A 15543-nucleotide genomic window follows, 5' to 3' on the forward strand; every position below is an offset into this window, starting at 1 on the left:
ACGATCCGAAATACACTTCAATTCCGCATTCTCCCTATATTTTCTACACACATTCAATCCTTTATTATCATCTAACCACACTCCGACCGCACTCCGCAAAGCGTACATTTCACAGCTAGTACACTGACTCATTTCTTTTATGCTACCGTTCTTTGATAACGATGGCGAACCTTCATTACTGGCCGCCATTTTCCTTCGCACAGGTGCCATACTTATCTGTAACGTGTTTTGTCAAATTATACGTTATAACACACCAAAAATAGACGCACTAAAATACGCAAGGCAAACAAAACAAAACTACACAATATTAAGTAATTTGTATCGATAACTGAAAATGATACTTATCTTATCTGGAGCTTGCACGAACACTACTCATTACGAATTCATCTAGCGGCGACTTCCCGACATAGATTATGTTATAAAACACTTTAGTACACTAACCACGTTAATAAAACTCCAATAATATACCAAAATTAAACACTTAAGTCCATTAAATTGAATCCAAAACACCAATAAATCAACAAAAAACACAAATCTCTCAGGAGCTCTCCGATAGCACGTCCGTTCACCAGCTAGCCTCGACACCACTCCCCTTAGAAGAGTTTATAAAGAATTTTATTGTGCGATATCCCCGTAGAGAAACATTTAACTAATATTATTATGTAATCGTTTTGCATTAATGTTTCTCTTGGAATAAAAACAAAATAGCATTTGGAGATTTTCTTATATTTTTGTCTTATAATCCATCACGGGCGATATTTAATTGTTTGCCTCAGGGCGCTATCTAATCTAGCGACTGCCCTGCACATGAATGACCAAAATACGCGGATACAATCCAAAGTTCAACTGGTGCACACTCTATTTGATCACATCAAAGCTTTTGTGGCCAAGCTCAAACTTTGGAAGGCACAACTCGCAAAAAAAGAATTAACTCATTTTCAGCTTCTCGCTGAGTCCAACTATTTGTCTCTTGATGAATACGCTACAATATTAGTCGTGAAGCGAAGTGATTTCGAAGAGAGATTTAGTGATTTTCGTAATCAACAGTCTTCTTTAGATTTATTTTCAATGTCATTCAGTGTCAATGTTGGCGAAATGCCAGGCTCAGTACAAATGGCGCTGCTTGAATTGCATAACAACTCTTCTTTGAGAGAAAAATTATTCAATGTGCCCTTGCTTACATTTTACAAAGGCTATATTTCTGAGGACGCATTCCCTAATCTTCACCGGCATGCTTTGAAGATTTGCGCTTTGTTAGGAAGCACATACTTATGTGAGCAGTTCTTCTCCAGAATGAAGCATGTGAAATTCAAGACAAGAACTCAGATTATGGACCAACATCTCGAGAATACTCTGCGCATAGCGACTTTCGACATTGATGCCAAAATCGACAAGCTGGTCAAGGAAAAACATTGCCAAGTTGCCCATTGACATTATAAAAAATCAATGTTTTCTTCATTGATTTATCTTTTTTTAATTGATTGCATTTACTTATGAACCTGACTCCTACCCTACACTCTTAAAGCTGAGTTTGTTTATTTTTATAGGATTTTATGTAAAGTATCATATGCACAGCGTTCCTTGTGAATCTGGAAAGCATCTTACAATTCTAAATACCGCACTATAGCTTAGTGACCCGCGGGCTTCGTTGAAATTTTCAATGTGGCCCGCACTGTCTGAAAGGTTGAAGACCCTGCCGTAGAGCAAACATTTAATTAATATTATTATGTAATCGTTTTGCATTGATGTTTCTCTTGTAATAAAAAAAAAATAGCAATTGGAGATTTTCTTATATTTTTGTCTTATAATCCATCAGAGGCGATATTTAATTGTTGCCTCAGGGCGCGATCTAATCTAGCGACGGCCCTGCAGGCAAGTCAAAAGGTTGGACACCCATGCTCTAAAGTATCCCGGAGGTTATCGTCTTTGGTGTAATTGCAGTGTGCCATATTTTGGTCAGACGGATAAATCCATTAAGTAAAGTATGGAAGCACATGTGAGAGTCATCGCATATAGCAGAACCATAGCCAGCTCACTATCTAATCACTTTCTTAATTCTGCTCGCCCCAACGAGGAAAATTCTGTCATTCATCCAATGATCTGAAACAAATAAGAAAACATTTTTTTGGAAACAAGAATTGTGGAATCAGAAGAAAATGTCCTCAGTTCCACCCATCTTAATGCTTACCTTAGCTATAACCTATCTGATCGTCACCCTTCAGCAGGGCCGGATTTAGACTTGCTGAGACCCCAAGCTATACAAAACTCAGAGGCCCCCTACTGTTTTAAATTACATCAGCTGGTCTTTTTGTTTTTTTTATTTGAGGCCCCGGCAGATATGAGGCCCCAAGCTGTAGCTTTTATAGCTTATACGTAAATCCGGTACTGCCCTTCATCTATTCAACTTTAGCGAACAAGAGAACATGTATGCTAAATACATGTGCCCAACAATACTCTGCCATCCAAAATGGCTGAAATATCAGCAATACGTTTGCAAGTTAATTTATAGCTGCCTCTTCTAATGTATGTTTTTGTATTTCTCTTTTCATGAGATGAAATGACTGATGAGATATTTATTGAGATCGCATCAGTGGGAGCCAGATCCAGAAGTGATACCAAGGTTGAAGTAATGCAGCAGTCATATTTCCATATACAAGTAGCCAAAAGGTGATAAATCTTATTAATAAAATTCTCTGGATGAGAGATGTTGAAAGTTTTTTTTTTAACTTGGTTCTACTATAAATTAAAGATGTCAAGAAATTATATAGATTGTTTTGCTTATTTGGATTAAAGATTAATACCAAGAATATAATTTCTTGGCATCTTTGCTTTCCTGTCGTTGGGTAGAGCCACCACTGAGGATTCCTCTCCTTGGCAGGGTGGGCCTGTCACTGAGTGGAACCATTGCTGAGTAGAATGATCTTTTGGGTCACTCGCACTTGCTGAGTTTAGAGTGATCTGGGGATCGTCTGAGTTTTTGGAGTAGGCATTTTACTTATATAGTGCACTGAGATATGAGGGGCTCTGTTACAGGGCGTATTTGTGCCTGTATCTGAGGGATGGCCACTGCTGAGTGGCCATCCCTCCCATCACTGATGGCCACCCTCGGCAAAGAAAATTTAGCACCTCTGTACATTGTCTCTCTATATATGTTTTGTCATACTCACACAAGCACATGTACACCTACACATGTCGATATTTATAAAAATAATATCATTATGACATTAAAAAAATATTAATCAAAACCCGGTTCCCGAGTTAGTCGATCTCTGGCACGGGAGCTGGTTTTTCCTCCAGTAAACACAAGAAAATCGACCGTAGTACTCACATTATTTCAGACAGTGACATATCGTGTTAGGGTAGGGTCCAAGAGATGGCAGCACTTGTTTGCCAGCCCCTTCATCGGTGGCTGCTATAATTAGTGACAGACATGGGCCAGCTATCTCTGATTGGCTACCAGTGGAGATTGAACTGCCCACTCAGTCTCCAAAACGCTAGATAGGATATAAAGGCCTTGCCTACTCCATATTAGGGAATAAAAGGCGTTAGTTGATTTTTTTCTTTGATTAATCAAAACCAATACATATGTATATTAGGAGTAATCATATAGACTAATATATGTAGTCTTAGCACCCCTAAGCGATTGCCTAGGTTCACCTAATGATAAAACCGGCCCTTGGTGAGCTTGCCATTGTGCAGAGCCTTCGCTGAGAGTTTTTTCTTTGTGGAAGGGTGGGCCTGTAATTGAGTGTAACTACTGCTGAGTAAAACGATCCTTCGGGTTGCTTGCACTTGCTGAGTTTAGACTGATCTGGGGGATCGCCTGAGTTTCTGGAGATTTCCCTTCACTTATATAGTGAAACCAGTCTGGATAGTTGCCCTTCACATTATGCATAGCATTATACACGTCCGAAAGGGTGTGTGCTTTTCATTATGGAATACATACTAAGGCAATTGATGTGAAATTATTAGCCTCTATATAAAAGTAGCTCAAAAGTGAAGATATTTCACACACAAAACATTGTTTTGCTTACTTGGATAAATGATTAAAACCAATAATATAATTTCTTTGCATCTTTAATTTATAGTAGAAGCAATATTTTAAAAAAATAACCTATATATATATATATATATATATATATATATATATATATATATATATATATATATATATATATATATATATATATATATATATATATATTATTATTATTATTATGTGACATCTCCAGGGAGTCCAAAGGCTCATTGAGGGAGATAACACTATTAGATAGTGTAAATAGTGTACTATATGTATAGTACGCTATTTAAAAAAAAAATTAAATGTCAATAAATAAAGAGCCGAAAAGAATTCTATTTCTTTAGGTAGATTATGTAAAACAGAATATGTAAAATAAAATTTATCAATTTTAATTTCGAAGTGTTTTGCTGCAACTGTTTTTGACAGGTATATCGATCTGTTTATGGTAACCACGTCCATTACCCGCAGGTGTCGTTGTCCTTGTATTGGAATCAAACTGTTTTTCGATGTGCGATGCAGTTAAAATTTATTGTATTTGAAAAATAATTTTAGTTTTTTTACTGCTTTTTTTTCTCATATCGGTTACTATATCACCTATCTGAACGTGTGTTCATTTTTTTTTTCTCTATGTGAAAATGTTCATTAATTCGCGATCGGTATTCTCATAGATTATATTGATTCGCCGACTAGCTTGATCATCCTCATGTTATATATTATTTCACATGTTGGAAACATGTTTTTTTCAGTAACTCGAGTGAAGTATTTTCATCTAAAACGTTTGCCTCACAGATACTTACGGTGTTTTGGAACCACTTGTAAAAGTCCCTTTAAGGAAAGTAATGCATTTCTCGCGAAGTCGATTTCCGATTCAGAAAAGGACAGTAATCATGAACAGGTAAGGTATTGGTAGGAATCTTAACGATTTTTCTTGATGTAGAGAAACATCAGATAAGCTTAATATGTTTTCAGAATTCATATAAATTTAGTGTTATGCAGCTCATATAAAGAATATTCTGAAAAAGTAATGCCTTTGCTTTTTAAGATATGCTAATGTTGAGCGTATTGCCGCATCATTATTATTTTATTATTTATTTTTGAACTTTTTTTGCTATAACTTGCCATTGAAGGTTTTACAATGACTATATCAAGTGATCTTCATACTGCAAATTTCTTACATCAAGATAAGAAAAATTTATGGCACTTCATCAAACTAGCCAGTGTGCATGGTGCAAAAGAGTATTGATATCAGCATAATAAGAACCCAGTTAGTTATGCAAATTAGAACAAATGGAGATGGATATGACACTGGTTAAGTGGATAAGAGATTGGCTGCTGGACGGATATCAAAAAGTGGTATATGGAGGAGCAGAATTGAGGCAAAAACAGGTGACAGTGGTGTGCTACAAGGTTCAGTGCTGGAACTATTGCTGTTTAATTTGTACATAAATGATATAAGAAATAACTTTTATTATTATTATTATTATTATCATTATCCCAGGCAACTCCAAGGAGTCGACAGACTCATCGAGGGAGGCCCTAACATCATGTCAAGAACAACTATTCGACATTCACACAGTATCTATCATACCTTGCCTTGAACTCATTCATGGTCATAGCACCCACAACAGATTTTGGCAGCTTATTCCACTCATTCACCACTCTCCAAGTAAAAAACCTAGCTCTAACACCCTTGTTAACCACATTGTTACCCAGCTTCTATGCATGGCCCCGAGTCCTCCCACCACCAGTCCTATTTTCAAAAAATATATTCTGGATTAATCTTATAGAAACCCTTCAGTAATTTGAATGTCTCAATCATATCACCCCCTTTTCTGCCTATCAACCAATTTTTGCAACCCACAAATCTTCAACCTATTCTCATAAGGTTCATTCCACAGACCTGCTATCTAGGTCACTCGTCTCTGGATCCTCTCCACTTCCTCCCCATCACGAAGAAACCCTGGCGCCCATAACTGGGCACAGTAGTCCAGATGGGGTTTTATCAAGGCTCGATACAGAGGAACAATAACTTGTTTGTCTCTGCATGTTAAAGTATTTTTCAGAAGCCAAGTGATTTGATGAGCTGATTTAGCCACTTTTGCAATGTGCCCCCTAAACTTCAATTCCCTATCCACCAATATTCCCAAATCCCTGGCCTCATCAATCTCCTGGAGTACGGTTCCACCAATGCGATATACTGCTGCTATTCTTTTCACCCCAAAATGCATAACCTTACACTTTGGCACATTAAATTGACATCCATTTTTCCTAGCCTAGTCCTTCAAACTATCCAAATCATCGTGTAAAATTTTGACATCCTGTGCACTCACAATTGCTCTACCCAACTTTGCATCATCAGCAAACAAGTGAACACTTCCTCTCAGATCCTTTCCTATATCATTGATTAACAAATTGAAAAGTAGTCGTCCAAGAACAGAGTCCTGCAGCACACCACTAGTCACAAGCCATCTTTTAGACTCAACTCCTGAATAAACCACTCTCTGGTATCTTTCCATCAACCACCCTCCTATCCATCTCATCAACCCTATATCCATCCCCATCTGCTCCAGTTTACTGATTAGGGTTCCATGTGGTATCCTGTCAAAGGCCTTGGCAAGGTCCAGTAGAATCACTGTAAACCCATTACCCTTATCCAGTTCAGCCGCCACTGTGTTATAAAACGTGAGCAAGTTACTGAGGCATGATCTACCCTTCACAAAACCATGTTGTCCCCCATACAATATCCCATTTTCATCTATCCAATCTTGTATTCATTTCTTGACTAATTTCTCTAAGCCGTTGACAACAATTCCTGATATGCTAATCGGTCGGTAATTTACAACAGCAGTCTTGGAACCACCTTTATGCAGTGGAACTATTTTCGACTCTTTCCACCCCCCTCGGGACTAATCCAGACCTGAGACTCAAATTAAACAATTGTATAAGTACAAGAAGCTTTAGCCGCTTCTTGTACGACACGAGCTGGTATACCATCCAATCCCACAGATGTATTGACATTGAGGTTATGCAATAGACTATTCACCACAATTCCCGTATAATTACTGGTTCATTCATTTCTGCAATGTCACCACCTGGATGATATATTCTTGCAAAGTGCTCGCTCAGTAATTCAACTATATCAGCTGATTCGGTTACTTCCCTACCATCGTCATTCTTTAAAATAATTCTGCCATATACATTTTTCCTTTTACTTGCAACATATCGAAAAAACTGTTTAGGATTCTCTTTAGCCTGCATGGCCAATGTTCTTTCGTAATCCTTTTTTGCTTTTCTTACCACACTCGTTACCCTTCTGGCCTGCGCTTTTTACCATTCATGTGCCTGCCGGTCACCTTTCTCCTTAAATTTCCTCCATAGTTGTTTCTTTTTTTGCAGCTGAAGCTTAGTGGTGTTATTCATCCATTTAACCCCTACTTGATTTATTATTTGGACTCTAGGTATACAGTCAGCCATTGCTTCATGCAAACACTTCTTAACTGCCTCCCATGCACTATCAACTTCTAGTCCTTGTAGTTGTATTGGTGGCTAAAGGTATTCCACACCTTTAGCCACCTCCCAAGTCAAGACCCTATGATCACTCTCACGAATTGGTGGCAATGTGGGCATATTTGTTACAGCCAAATCCTCAGATGTAATTACTAGGTCAAGCACTCTTTGACCCCTAGTATTTTCCATTACATGCTGTCACAGATAGTTTTCCCTTAATAACCGCATAAAATCCAATTCCTCCCTCCCATGTGTCCTCTCCTCACTCCAATCAATGCGACCACAGTTGAAATCTCCCATAATAATTACCCTCCTTCCACTCATTTCTTCTATATGCATACTGCCTCCACCATCTTTTTCCATCACCTGGTCTATAGCAGCATCCAATTGTATATTTTGTTCTGCTAACCACAATTTCACACCAAATGGCCTCAAATGTGCTCTTTTCTCTATCCTGCAATGGAACTTCTATTCTCCTTGGCTGCAGCTCATCAGTTATCATCAACAATACTCCTCCCCCCATTTTATTCTCCCTGTCATTCCTGAACACACTATACCCATCACATTCAATCCCACTTGCTATATCATCTACAGTCAGCCATGATTCGCTAATGCCAATAACCTGTGGTCGGGAAGTGCCAACGATGGCCAAAACTCTTCTTTCTTGTCCCTAATACTCCTAGCATTAGTGTACATGAATTTAAGACCCCCATTAGCCCCATCCCTACCTTGATGCCTTATATTAACTATCCCATTCTGATTTGTTGTCCTTATTTGCTCGGGCATATTATACTCATTCATACATTCAACTGCCTCCCTAAGGTCTGTATATCTACCCCCCCCTTTAATGAATCTAGTTTCCCTGATTTTGCACATCCACTACATTCAGCAACACTTTTTCAAGTCTCCTTACACCGTATCCATTCAAATGCAAGCCATCCATCTTATATAGATCCTTTCGCCCATTGAACTCACTCCACACGTCCACAAATTCCACACCACTCGTCATACATAACCCACGCATAAAGTCATTTGCAATTATGGCCCTCCTCTTAAACACTTCACTGTCATACTGCGGCAAAAGACTAATCATCCTAACTCTCTCACTCTTTTCTTTTGCTACCTCAAACAATTCATTCAGGTCCTCTATCATTTCCATTTTATTTCCTTTCAAATCATTCGTACCTGCCACAACAATCATTTCTTTCACTCTTTCCTTTTGCTCTCTAATAGACTCAGTTACATCCTTTATGGTTGCACCAGGTTGGTATGATTTTGTCAAATCCTCTACTAACACACCTCGTACTAACGAGTCTCATTACAGCACTCTCTCCTTCATTTTGTTTGCATTCACACTCATACGCTTATTTTTCCTATCATACTTTTTATTATTGGCTGGTACACTCAGTCGACTTTTGTTCATATGCTCTAGCTGCCACTTTGCCCTTTGTATCGCTCCACTCAGCAACGTGATCTCACTCATTGCATCTATCCCCTCTTTTTTATTCTCTGTAAAACCATTAATTTGCTCTGAATTAATACCATCATTCACACTTTCTACATTCACGCCCTCACAGTTCTCTGGTACAACCTCGCCATTTCTTGTCATATCACTATTTTCTTAATTCTGAAGTGTTACAAAAATATCACACTCACGACCTGAAATACACTTTAATTCCTCATTCTCCTTTCATTTTCTACACACATTCACTCCTTTATTATCATCTAACCATACTCTGATTGCACTCCGCAAAACGTACATTTCACAGATAGTACACTGAATCATCTCCTTTATATTACCGTTATTAAACAAAGATGGCGAACCATCATTACTGGCTGCCATTTTCCTTCGTACGGGAGCCATACTTACTTCTAACGTATTTTATCAAATTTTAAAATGAAACGCCAAAAACACACAAACAGACATGCTAAGATACGCAAGGCAAACAGAACTACGTAATATTCAAGTAAATTTATCAATGATAACTTAAAATAACACTTATCTTATCAGGAGCTCTCACAAACAGACACACTAAGATACGCAAGGTAAACAAAACTATGTAATATTCAAGTAAATTTATCAACGATAACTTAAAATAACACTTATCTTATCAGGAGCTCTCACAAACACAAACGACTACAAATCCCTCTAGCGGCAAAAAAGAAAACTTGAAAGGAAATATTCAGTTGTTTTCTGATGATACAAACAACTGAATCAAATAACAATTCAATGTGGAGAAATGTAAAGTTATGCATTTTGGGATAAACAGATTACAAGCTGTGTATCACATTGATGACACTGTACTCCACGAAATAGAGGAAGCTCGAGATTTAGGGATGGTAGTAGACAGAGAGTTAAAGTTTAGAGGACATATTGCTAAGGTAGCCTATAAGATTACTTGGCTATTGAAGAACTGACAAGTAGAGATAATGAAGTCATTATTCATCTTGGGGATATGGAAGTGATGAAGAAGATCCAGAGGCGAGTGACCAAGATAGTGAGTGGTCTGTGGAATGTTCCCTATGAAATATAGATTGAGGGTGTGTGGATTGCAGAAGTTTGTCGATAGCAGAAAAAGAGGGGATATGATAAAATGTTTAAGTTGTTTAAAGGGTTTTATAGGATTGATGCAGGGGAAATGTTTCAGCACTTGCCTTGGAGGGTCCAGAACAAGGGATTATCCCTGGAAGTTGAATAAAGGTGTAGTTAGTAGGAAAGTGTGAGAACTAGGTTTTTTTGCTTAAAGAGTTGTGAATGAATGGAATAGGTTGCCAGAGTCAGTTGTGAGTGCTTTGTCTGTTAAATGGGTTCAAGGAGAGGTATGATAGATTAGGTCTCCTGCAATGTCTTCAGACTCCATGGAGACGCCTGTACAATAATAATAATGATTGTGGGGTAACAAAATAGGTGATCACTTTAGATCAGGCATGCCATTAGACACTACAACTGCTGAAAATCAGGAGATGGTTGAATGGGTTTAGCAAGACTACCATGTTATTTCAAAGAACTTTCTCTAAGGCCTGCATGTTTTAAGTATAGTATTCAGATGAGGAAAAGACTGTCTTCTTCTTTCACTATGCCTTTATCCCATGTTAAACGGGGTTGGCGTTGCCATCTTTAATCGTCTTCCTCCAGGTTCTCTGGTCTCCAGGGCGTTTTCCCGACTCCATCCTTTCTCCCTAAGATCCTCTGCCACCTTATCCCTCCACCTGAGCTTGGGCCTGCCTCTTTTCCTCCTTCCTTTCACCTCCATGCACTCCACTCATTTACCTCTCTACATGACCGAACCACCTCAGCCTGCTTTCCTGTACCTTCTTACGAATCGGTCCCACCTTGACCGTCCCTCTGATTTAGTCATTCCTTATCCTGTCCTTTGTCACACCACTCATCCATCTCAATATCTGCATCTCCGCCACCTCCATCTTCCTCTCCTGTGCTTTTGTTATAGGCCATGTCTCCACGTCATGAAGCTTCACCAGCCTCACCACCATCTTATACAGCTTTCCTTTCATCTTACAACTCACTCTCATGTCACACAGGACCCCGCTCATCTTCCTCCAGTTCATTCAGCTGCATGTTATTCGGTGCTGTTATTCCAGGTCTCCATTCCTCTCGACGACCGACCCGAGGTACTTGAATTTCTTCCCTGAAGTTAACCTTTCACCCTGGAGTCGTATGACCATATCCTCGGCACTCCCTGTTGACATATATTCGGTCTTCACCTGGTTAATTCTCATGCCTCTCTCCTCCAATACCTCTCTCCTCCACTCTTCCAGGGAAAGGCTCTTTTCAAGCTTCTCTCGGGATGATTCGCATAGAACAATGTCGTCGGCAAACAGCATGCTCCATGGTGCCTTCTTCTTGACATCCTCCACTAGTACATCCATGACCAGGTCAAAGAGGTAGGGGCTCAGAGCTCATCCCTGGTGGAGCCTGATGACAATGGGGAACCCCTCTGTCATGCCGACACTAGACCTGACCTCAGTTTTCACTCCCTCATACATCTCCTTCACCAGCCTCGCGTACTTCTCCGACACCCCCTTCTTCCTCATACACCTCTATACCTCCTGCCTGGCCACTCTCTCGTACGACTTTTCTAGGTCTATAAACACCTAGAAGTTGAATATTATACAGCTCCACCTGCATCTCCCTATATTTCTCCATCAGTCACCTTAGCGCAAATATCGCATCCATTGTCCTTCTTCCTGGCATAAATCCAAACTGCTCCTCGCCAATTTCTGTTTCCCGCCGTATCCTTCCTTTAATTACTCTTTCCCATATCTTCAACGTGTGTGACATCAGCTTGATTCCTCTATGGTTGCCACAATCTTGAACATCTCCTTTTCCTTTATAGATTGGGACGAGAATGCTTTTTCTCCATTCCTCTGGTATCTTTTCCTGTTGGGCTATTTTCCTCATCAGATCCCATAACATGTCTGCACCCTCACTGCCCAGACTTCTCCACACTTCCTCAGGTATCTGGTCCACCCCCCACAGCCTTTCCATTCTTTGTTTTTCTCAGTACCCAAAGCACTTCCTCTCTGCTGATGTCCTGCGCCAATCCTTCGTTTGCCTCTCCATCCTCACACCTCTCTCTTGGATTCTCTTCATTTAGCAGATTACGGAAATATTCTTTCCATCTTCCTCTGATTTTGTCCTCCTCTTGTAGTACTACTCTTGAGGCGTCCTTTATCTGCTTGACCGATGTTATGTCTTTCGAGGCCTTATCTCTAGCTTTCGTTATTCTTAACAACTGAGGTTCACCATCGTTTCTCTCCTGTACTTCATAAACCTCGTCATCTGCCCTTGCCACAGCTCTCTTTGCATTTTTCTTCGCTAATCTGTATGCCTCCTTGTTGGCTCTAGTTCCAGTCATATGCCATTTTTTCTTTGCCTTTTTCTTTTCCTTGATCTCCAACTGCACCTCCTCATTCCACCACCATGCTTCCTTATCTTTGGGCGACCCCTTTCCTGATGTTATACCGAGCACCTCTTCTCCCATTTTTCTAATAATCCGACTATTTACGTTCCACCATTCTTCCACATCCTCTGGTAACTTCATTTCTTTCAGTATCTTTTCTTTAAACTTATTCCTTGGGCCTTCCTCTTCCAATTTCCACCACTTTACACTTTATTTTCCTATCTTTCCACCACTTCCATTTATTCTTCTTTTCCCCTTTTATATCACAGTCTACCACAACTAACCTGTGCTGTGCCGCTACACTCTCTCCATTAATCACTTTACAGTTTTTCACCTCCTTCAGATGTTTCCTACGGCACATAATATAGTCAATCTGACTCATTCTATCCTTGCTCTTATAGGTTATCAGGTTTCCTATCTCTTCTTAAACCACGTGTTAGCTATAGCCAGATCGAAGGCCACCACATGCTCTACGATTCTTTTACCTTCTTCATTTCTTTCACCACTACTCTAACCAAAGAGAAAGACTGTGATACCAGGTAATTTGCAAATAGTACCATGGAATGAGTGAGATTAATATTTGAGACTTAAGATTTGCTTAGACCTTTTAGAAGTAACAGCCCTAGTGATCAAACCTCGGTCCATTGCAACAAACCAGAAAATAAGTGCCAATCACAACAATAGAAGCAGAAATCAACTTATTCACTTAAAAGGAAGAAGAGAGGAAGGTATACAGCTCTTAGTATTCCATTGGAAAGCTTTTAGTATTCCATTATAGCCATTGGAAAGGAAGGTGTTGAGTTCGGTTGAAAGTGAGCACAAGCTTTGTTCCAATGGAACCTCCCTTTCACAAACTCACCCACCATCACCCTTCTCAACAATATGGCATTATTAAAACTCTAACCAAATAGAGCCCACAAGTTTTGTTCCAGTGGAACCTCCCCTTCAACCACATACACAACACCTTCCTTTCCAATGGCTACAGTGATTACAGAATTAAAAAAAATAATCAGTTCCTCCCCCATTCCTCAGCCATCTTTTCAGAACGACTTCAGAAATGCCATCATCATACCCTACATTCATGGCACATCAGAATTTTCCATTTTTTTAGTAATTTTCTTTGTAACCAAATTGGGGAGGAAGATCCTACAAGTCTGTGATCCAGAATATTAAAATATATTTTCCATATCCATATACTACTTGTATATTATTATTATCCAGGCCTCTGTGGAGTCAAAAGACTCATCGTGGGAGGTCGTTTTTAGGAAACACAAAGTTTATCATACCACTCCTTGTACCCATTGACCGTTCCTGCTCTAACCACTCTCTCAGGTAATGCATTCCATGGTTCAACCACCCTCCATGCAAAGAAACCACTCCTCACCCTCTTGCTCACAGCCTCCTTTCGTAACTTTCAGGAATGGCCCCTTGTCATCACTCTTTCCTGCTGTTCGACTAAGCGAAAGAACTCCCAATGTCTACCCTGTAACTGCCTCTCAACAGTTTAAAAGTCTCTATCATATCACCTCTCCTTCAATCCACCAAACTCTGCAGTCCACATTCCCTCATCAATCTTTGTTATCTGCCTTTGTACCCTTTCCACGGTTAATTTATCCCCTTCAAATCCTGGGGACCAAACCTGAGAACAATAGTCTAAGTGTGGTCTGATCAGGAATGATAACTCTATCTCTGCAGGTCAGCCTCCTCCTCAGTATTGCAGCAATATCCTCTGGGTTACCTTCACCACCTTTGCAATATGCTCTCTGAATTTCAGTTTTCTATCAGTCATCACCTACAGATCTCTTGTTTCCCCTACTTCTTCCAGTATAGCTTCTCCAATCGAGTATGCATCCTCCCATTGATGGTTCCCAAACTTCAAGACTTTACATTTTGCTGCATTAAACCGACCCCTCCCCCCATTCATTTGCCCATCTATCTAGTTTATTCAAATTCTCTTGCAGGGCTGCCACATCTGCACTATTACTGATAACCCTTCCCAGCTTCACATCATCCACAAACAACTGAATATTCCCTTGCAATCCATTAACAATGTCATTGATATAAAGGTTGAACAATACAGGTCCCAGTACTGAGTCTCTGATACCTATCAGACAGCCAATCCTGAAACCAGCTGACTAACCCGATATCTAAACCCATGTGCTGCAACTTAAATATCAGCTTATCATGTGGCACCCTGTCAAACGCCTTTGCAAAATCTAAAAAAAATGGCAGTGCCTTTCCCTCGTCAACTGCTCTTGTCACTTTATTATAAAAGGCAATCATATTACTAAAGCAAGAGCGCCCCTTAACAAATCCATGTTGATTCTAACAAATAACATTACCCTCATCTGCCCAATGCCGTATATAGTCCCTCTCTAATTTCTCCAAGACCTTAACAACTACTGATGACACACAAACTGGCCTATAATTAGACACTTCCAGTTTGCTACCACCCTTGTGCAGCACCACTATCTTACTTTCCTTCTATTCCTTGGGTACTTTTCCCACAGCCAGACTTTTATTGAAGAGCTAGGTCAATGGAGCTGTCAGTTCTTTAGCACATTTTCTCAAAACCCGTGATGAAATACCATCCAGTCCCACAGCTTTAGGTATCCAGTCTGCACGGTTAGTCTAGTGGCTGTGCGCTTTGCAACCATATGACTGAGGAAGGAGTGTCCCAGGTTCAATTCCCGTCAAAGACGTGAGGAATTTGAGGATCTCCCTCAGCCATAGCCAAGTTAGCCAGTCTTGGGCACGCGGCAGTAGGATTTTTTCCGCCAGTTTATCTGGTGATTTTCATCCCACAAGCAGGCAAACTGGCCCCGTGAAAACACACTGATCTACAGCCATAAATACTTAACCCCCCCATGAGGGGGCTCAACTCGCCCCAATAGGGACAGTGGAGAAAAAGGGAGGAAACTCCATACGAATAAATAAATAAATAAAACTGGTATCGAGAGTACTCATTATTTGGAACACACTCTTTTCTTGCACCTCTAAACTCTGAACCTGCCCTATTCCTCTAGTATTAAATCCTTCTTCTCCAAGATGAAATACTCCAATAAAGTGCTCATTGAACAACTCCACTATGTC

At 39.9% G+C, this 15543-nt stretch overlaps 1 protein-coding gene across 1 annotated transcript in view; it reads left to right on the forward strand.

The window, feature by feature from the left end:
• Positions 1–4341: 4341 nt before the first annotated feature.
• The window catches only part of LOC150098430 (valine--tRNA ligase-like), a 382977-nt gene continuing 371775 nt past the window's right edge, over positions 4342–15543 (forward strand). Inside the window, exon 1 of the mRNA XM_090405873.1 lies at positions 4342–4916. Within this exon, the coding sequence (XP_090261999.1) occupies positions 4725–4916 (192 nt within the window). The 5' untranslated portion in view covers positions 4342–4724. The remainder of the gene's footprint in view (positions 4917–15543) is intronic.

The sequence above is a fragment of the Typopeltis vanoorti genome, chromosome 15 (genome assembly GCF_054136105.1).
Source record: "Typopeltis vanoorti isolate ZY-2024b chromosome 15, IOZ_Tvanoo_1.0, whole genome shotgun sequence".
Lineage (NCBI taxonomy): Eukaryota > Metazoa > Arthropoda > Arachnida > Uropygi > Thelyphonidae > Typopeltis > Typopeltis vanoorti.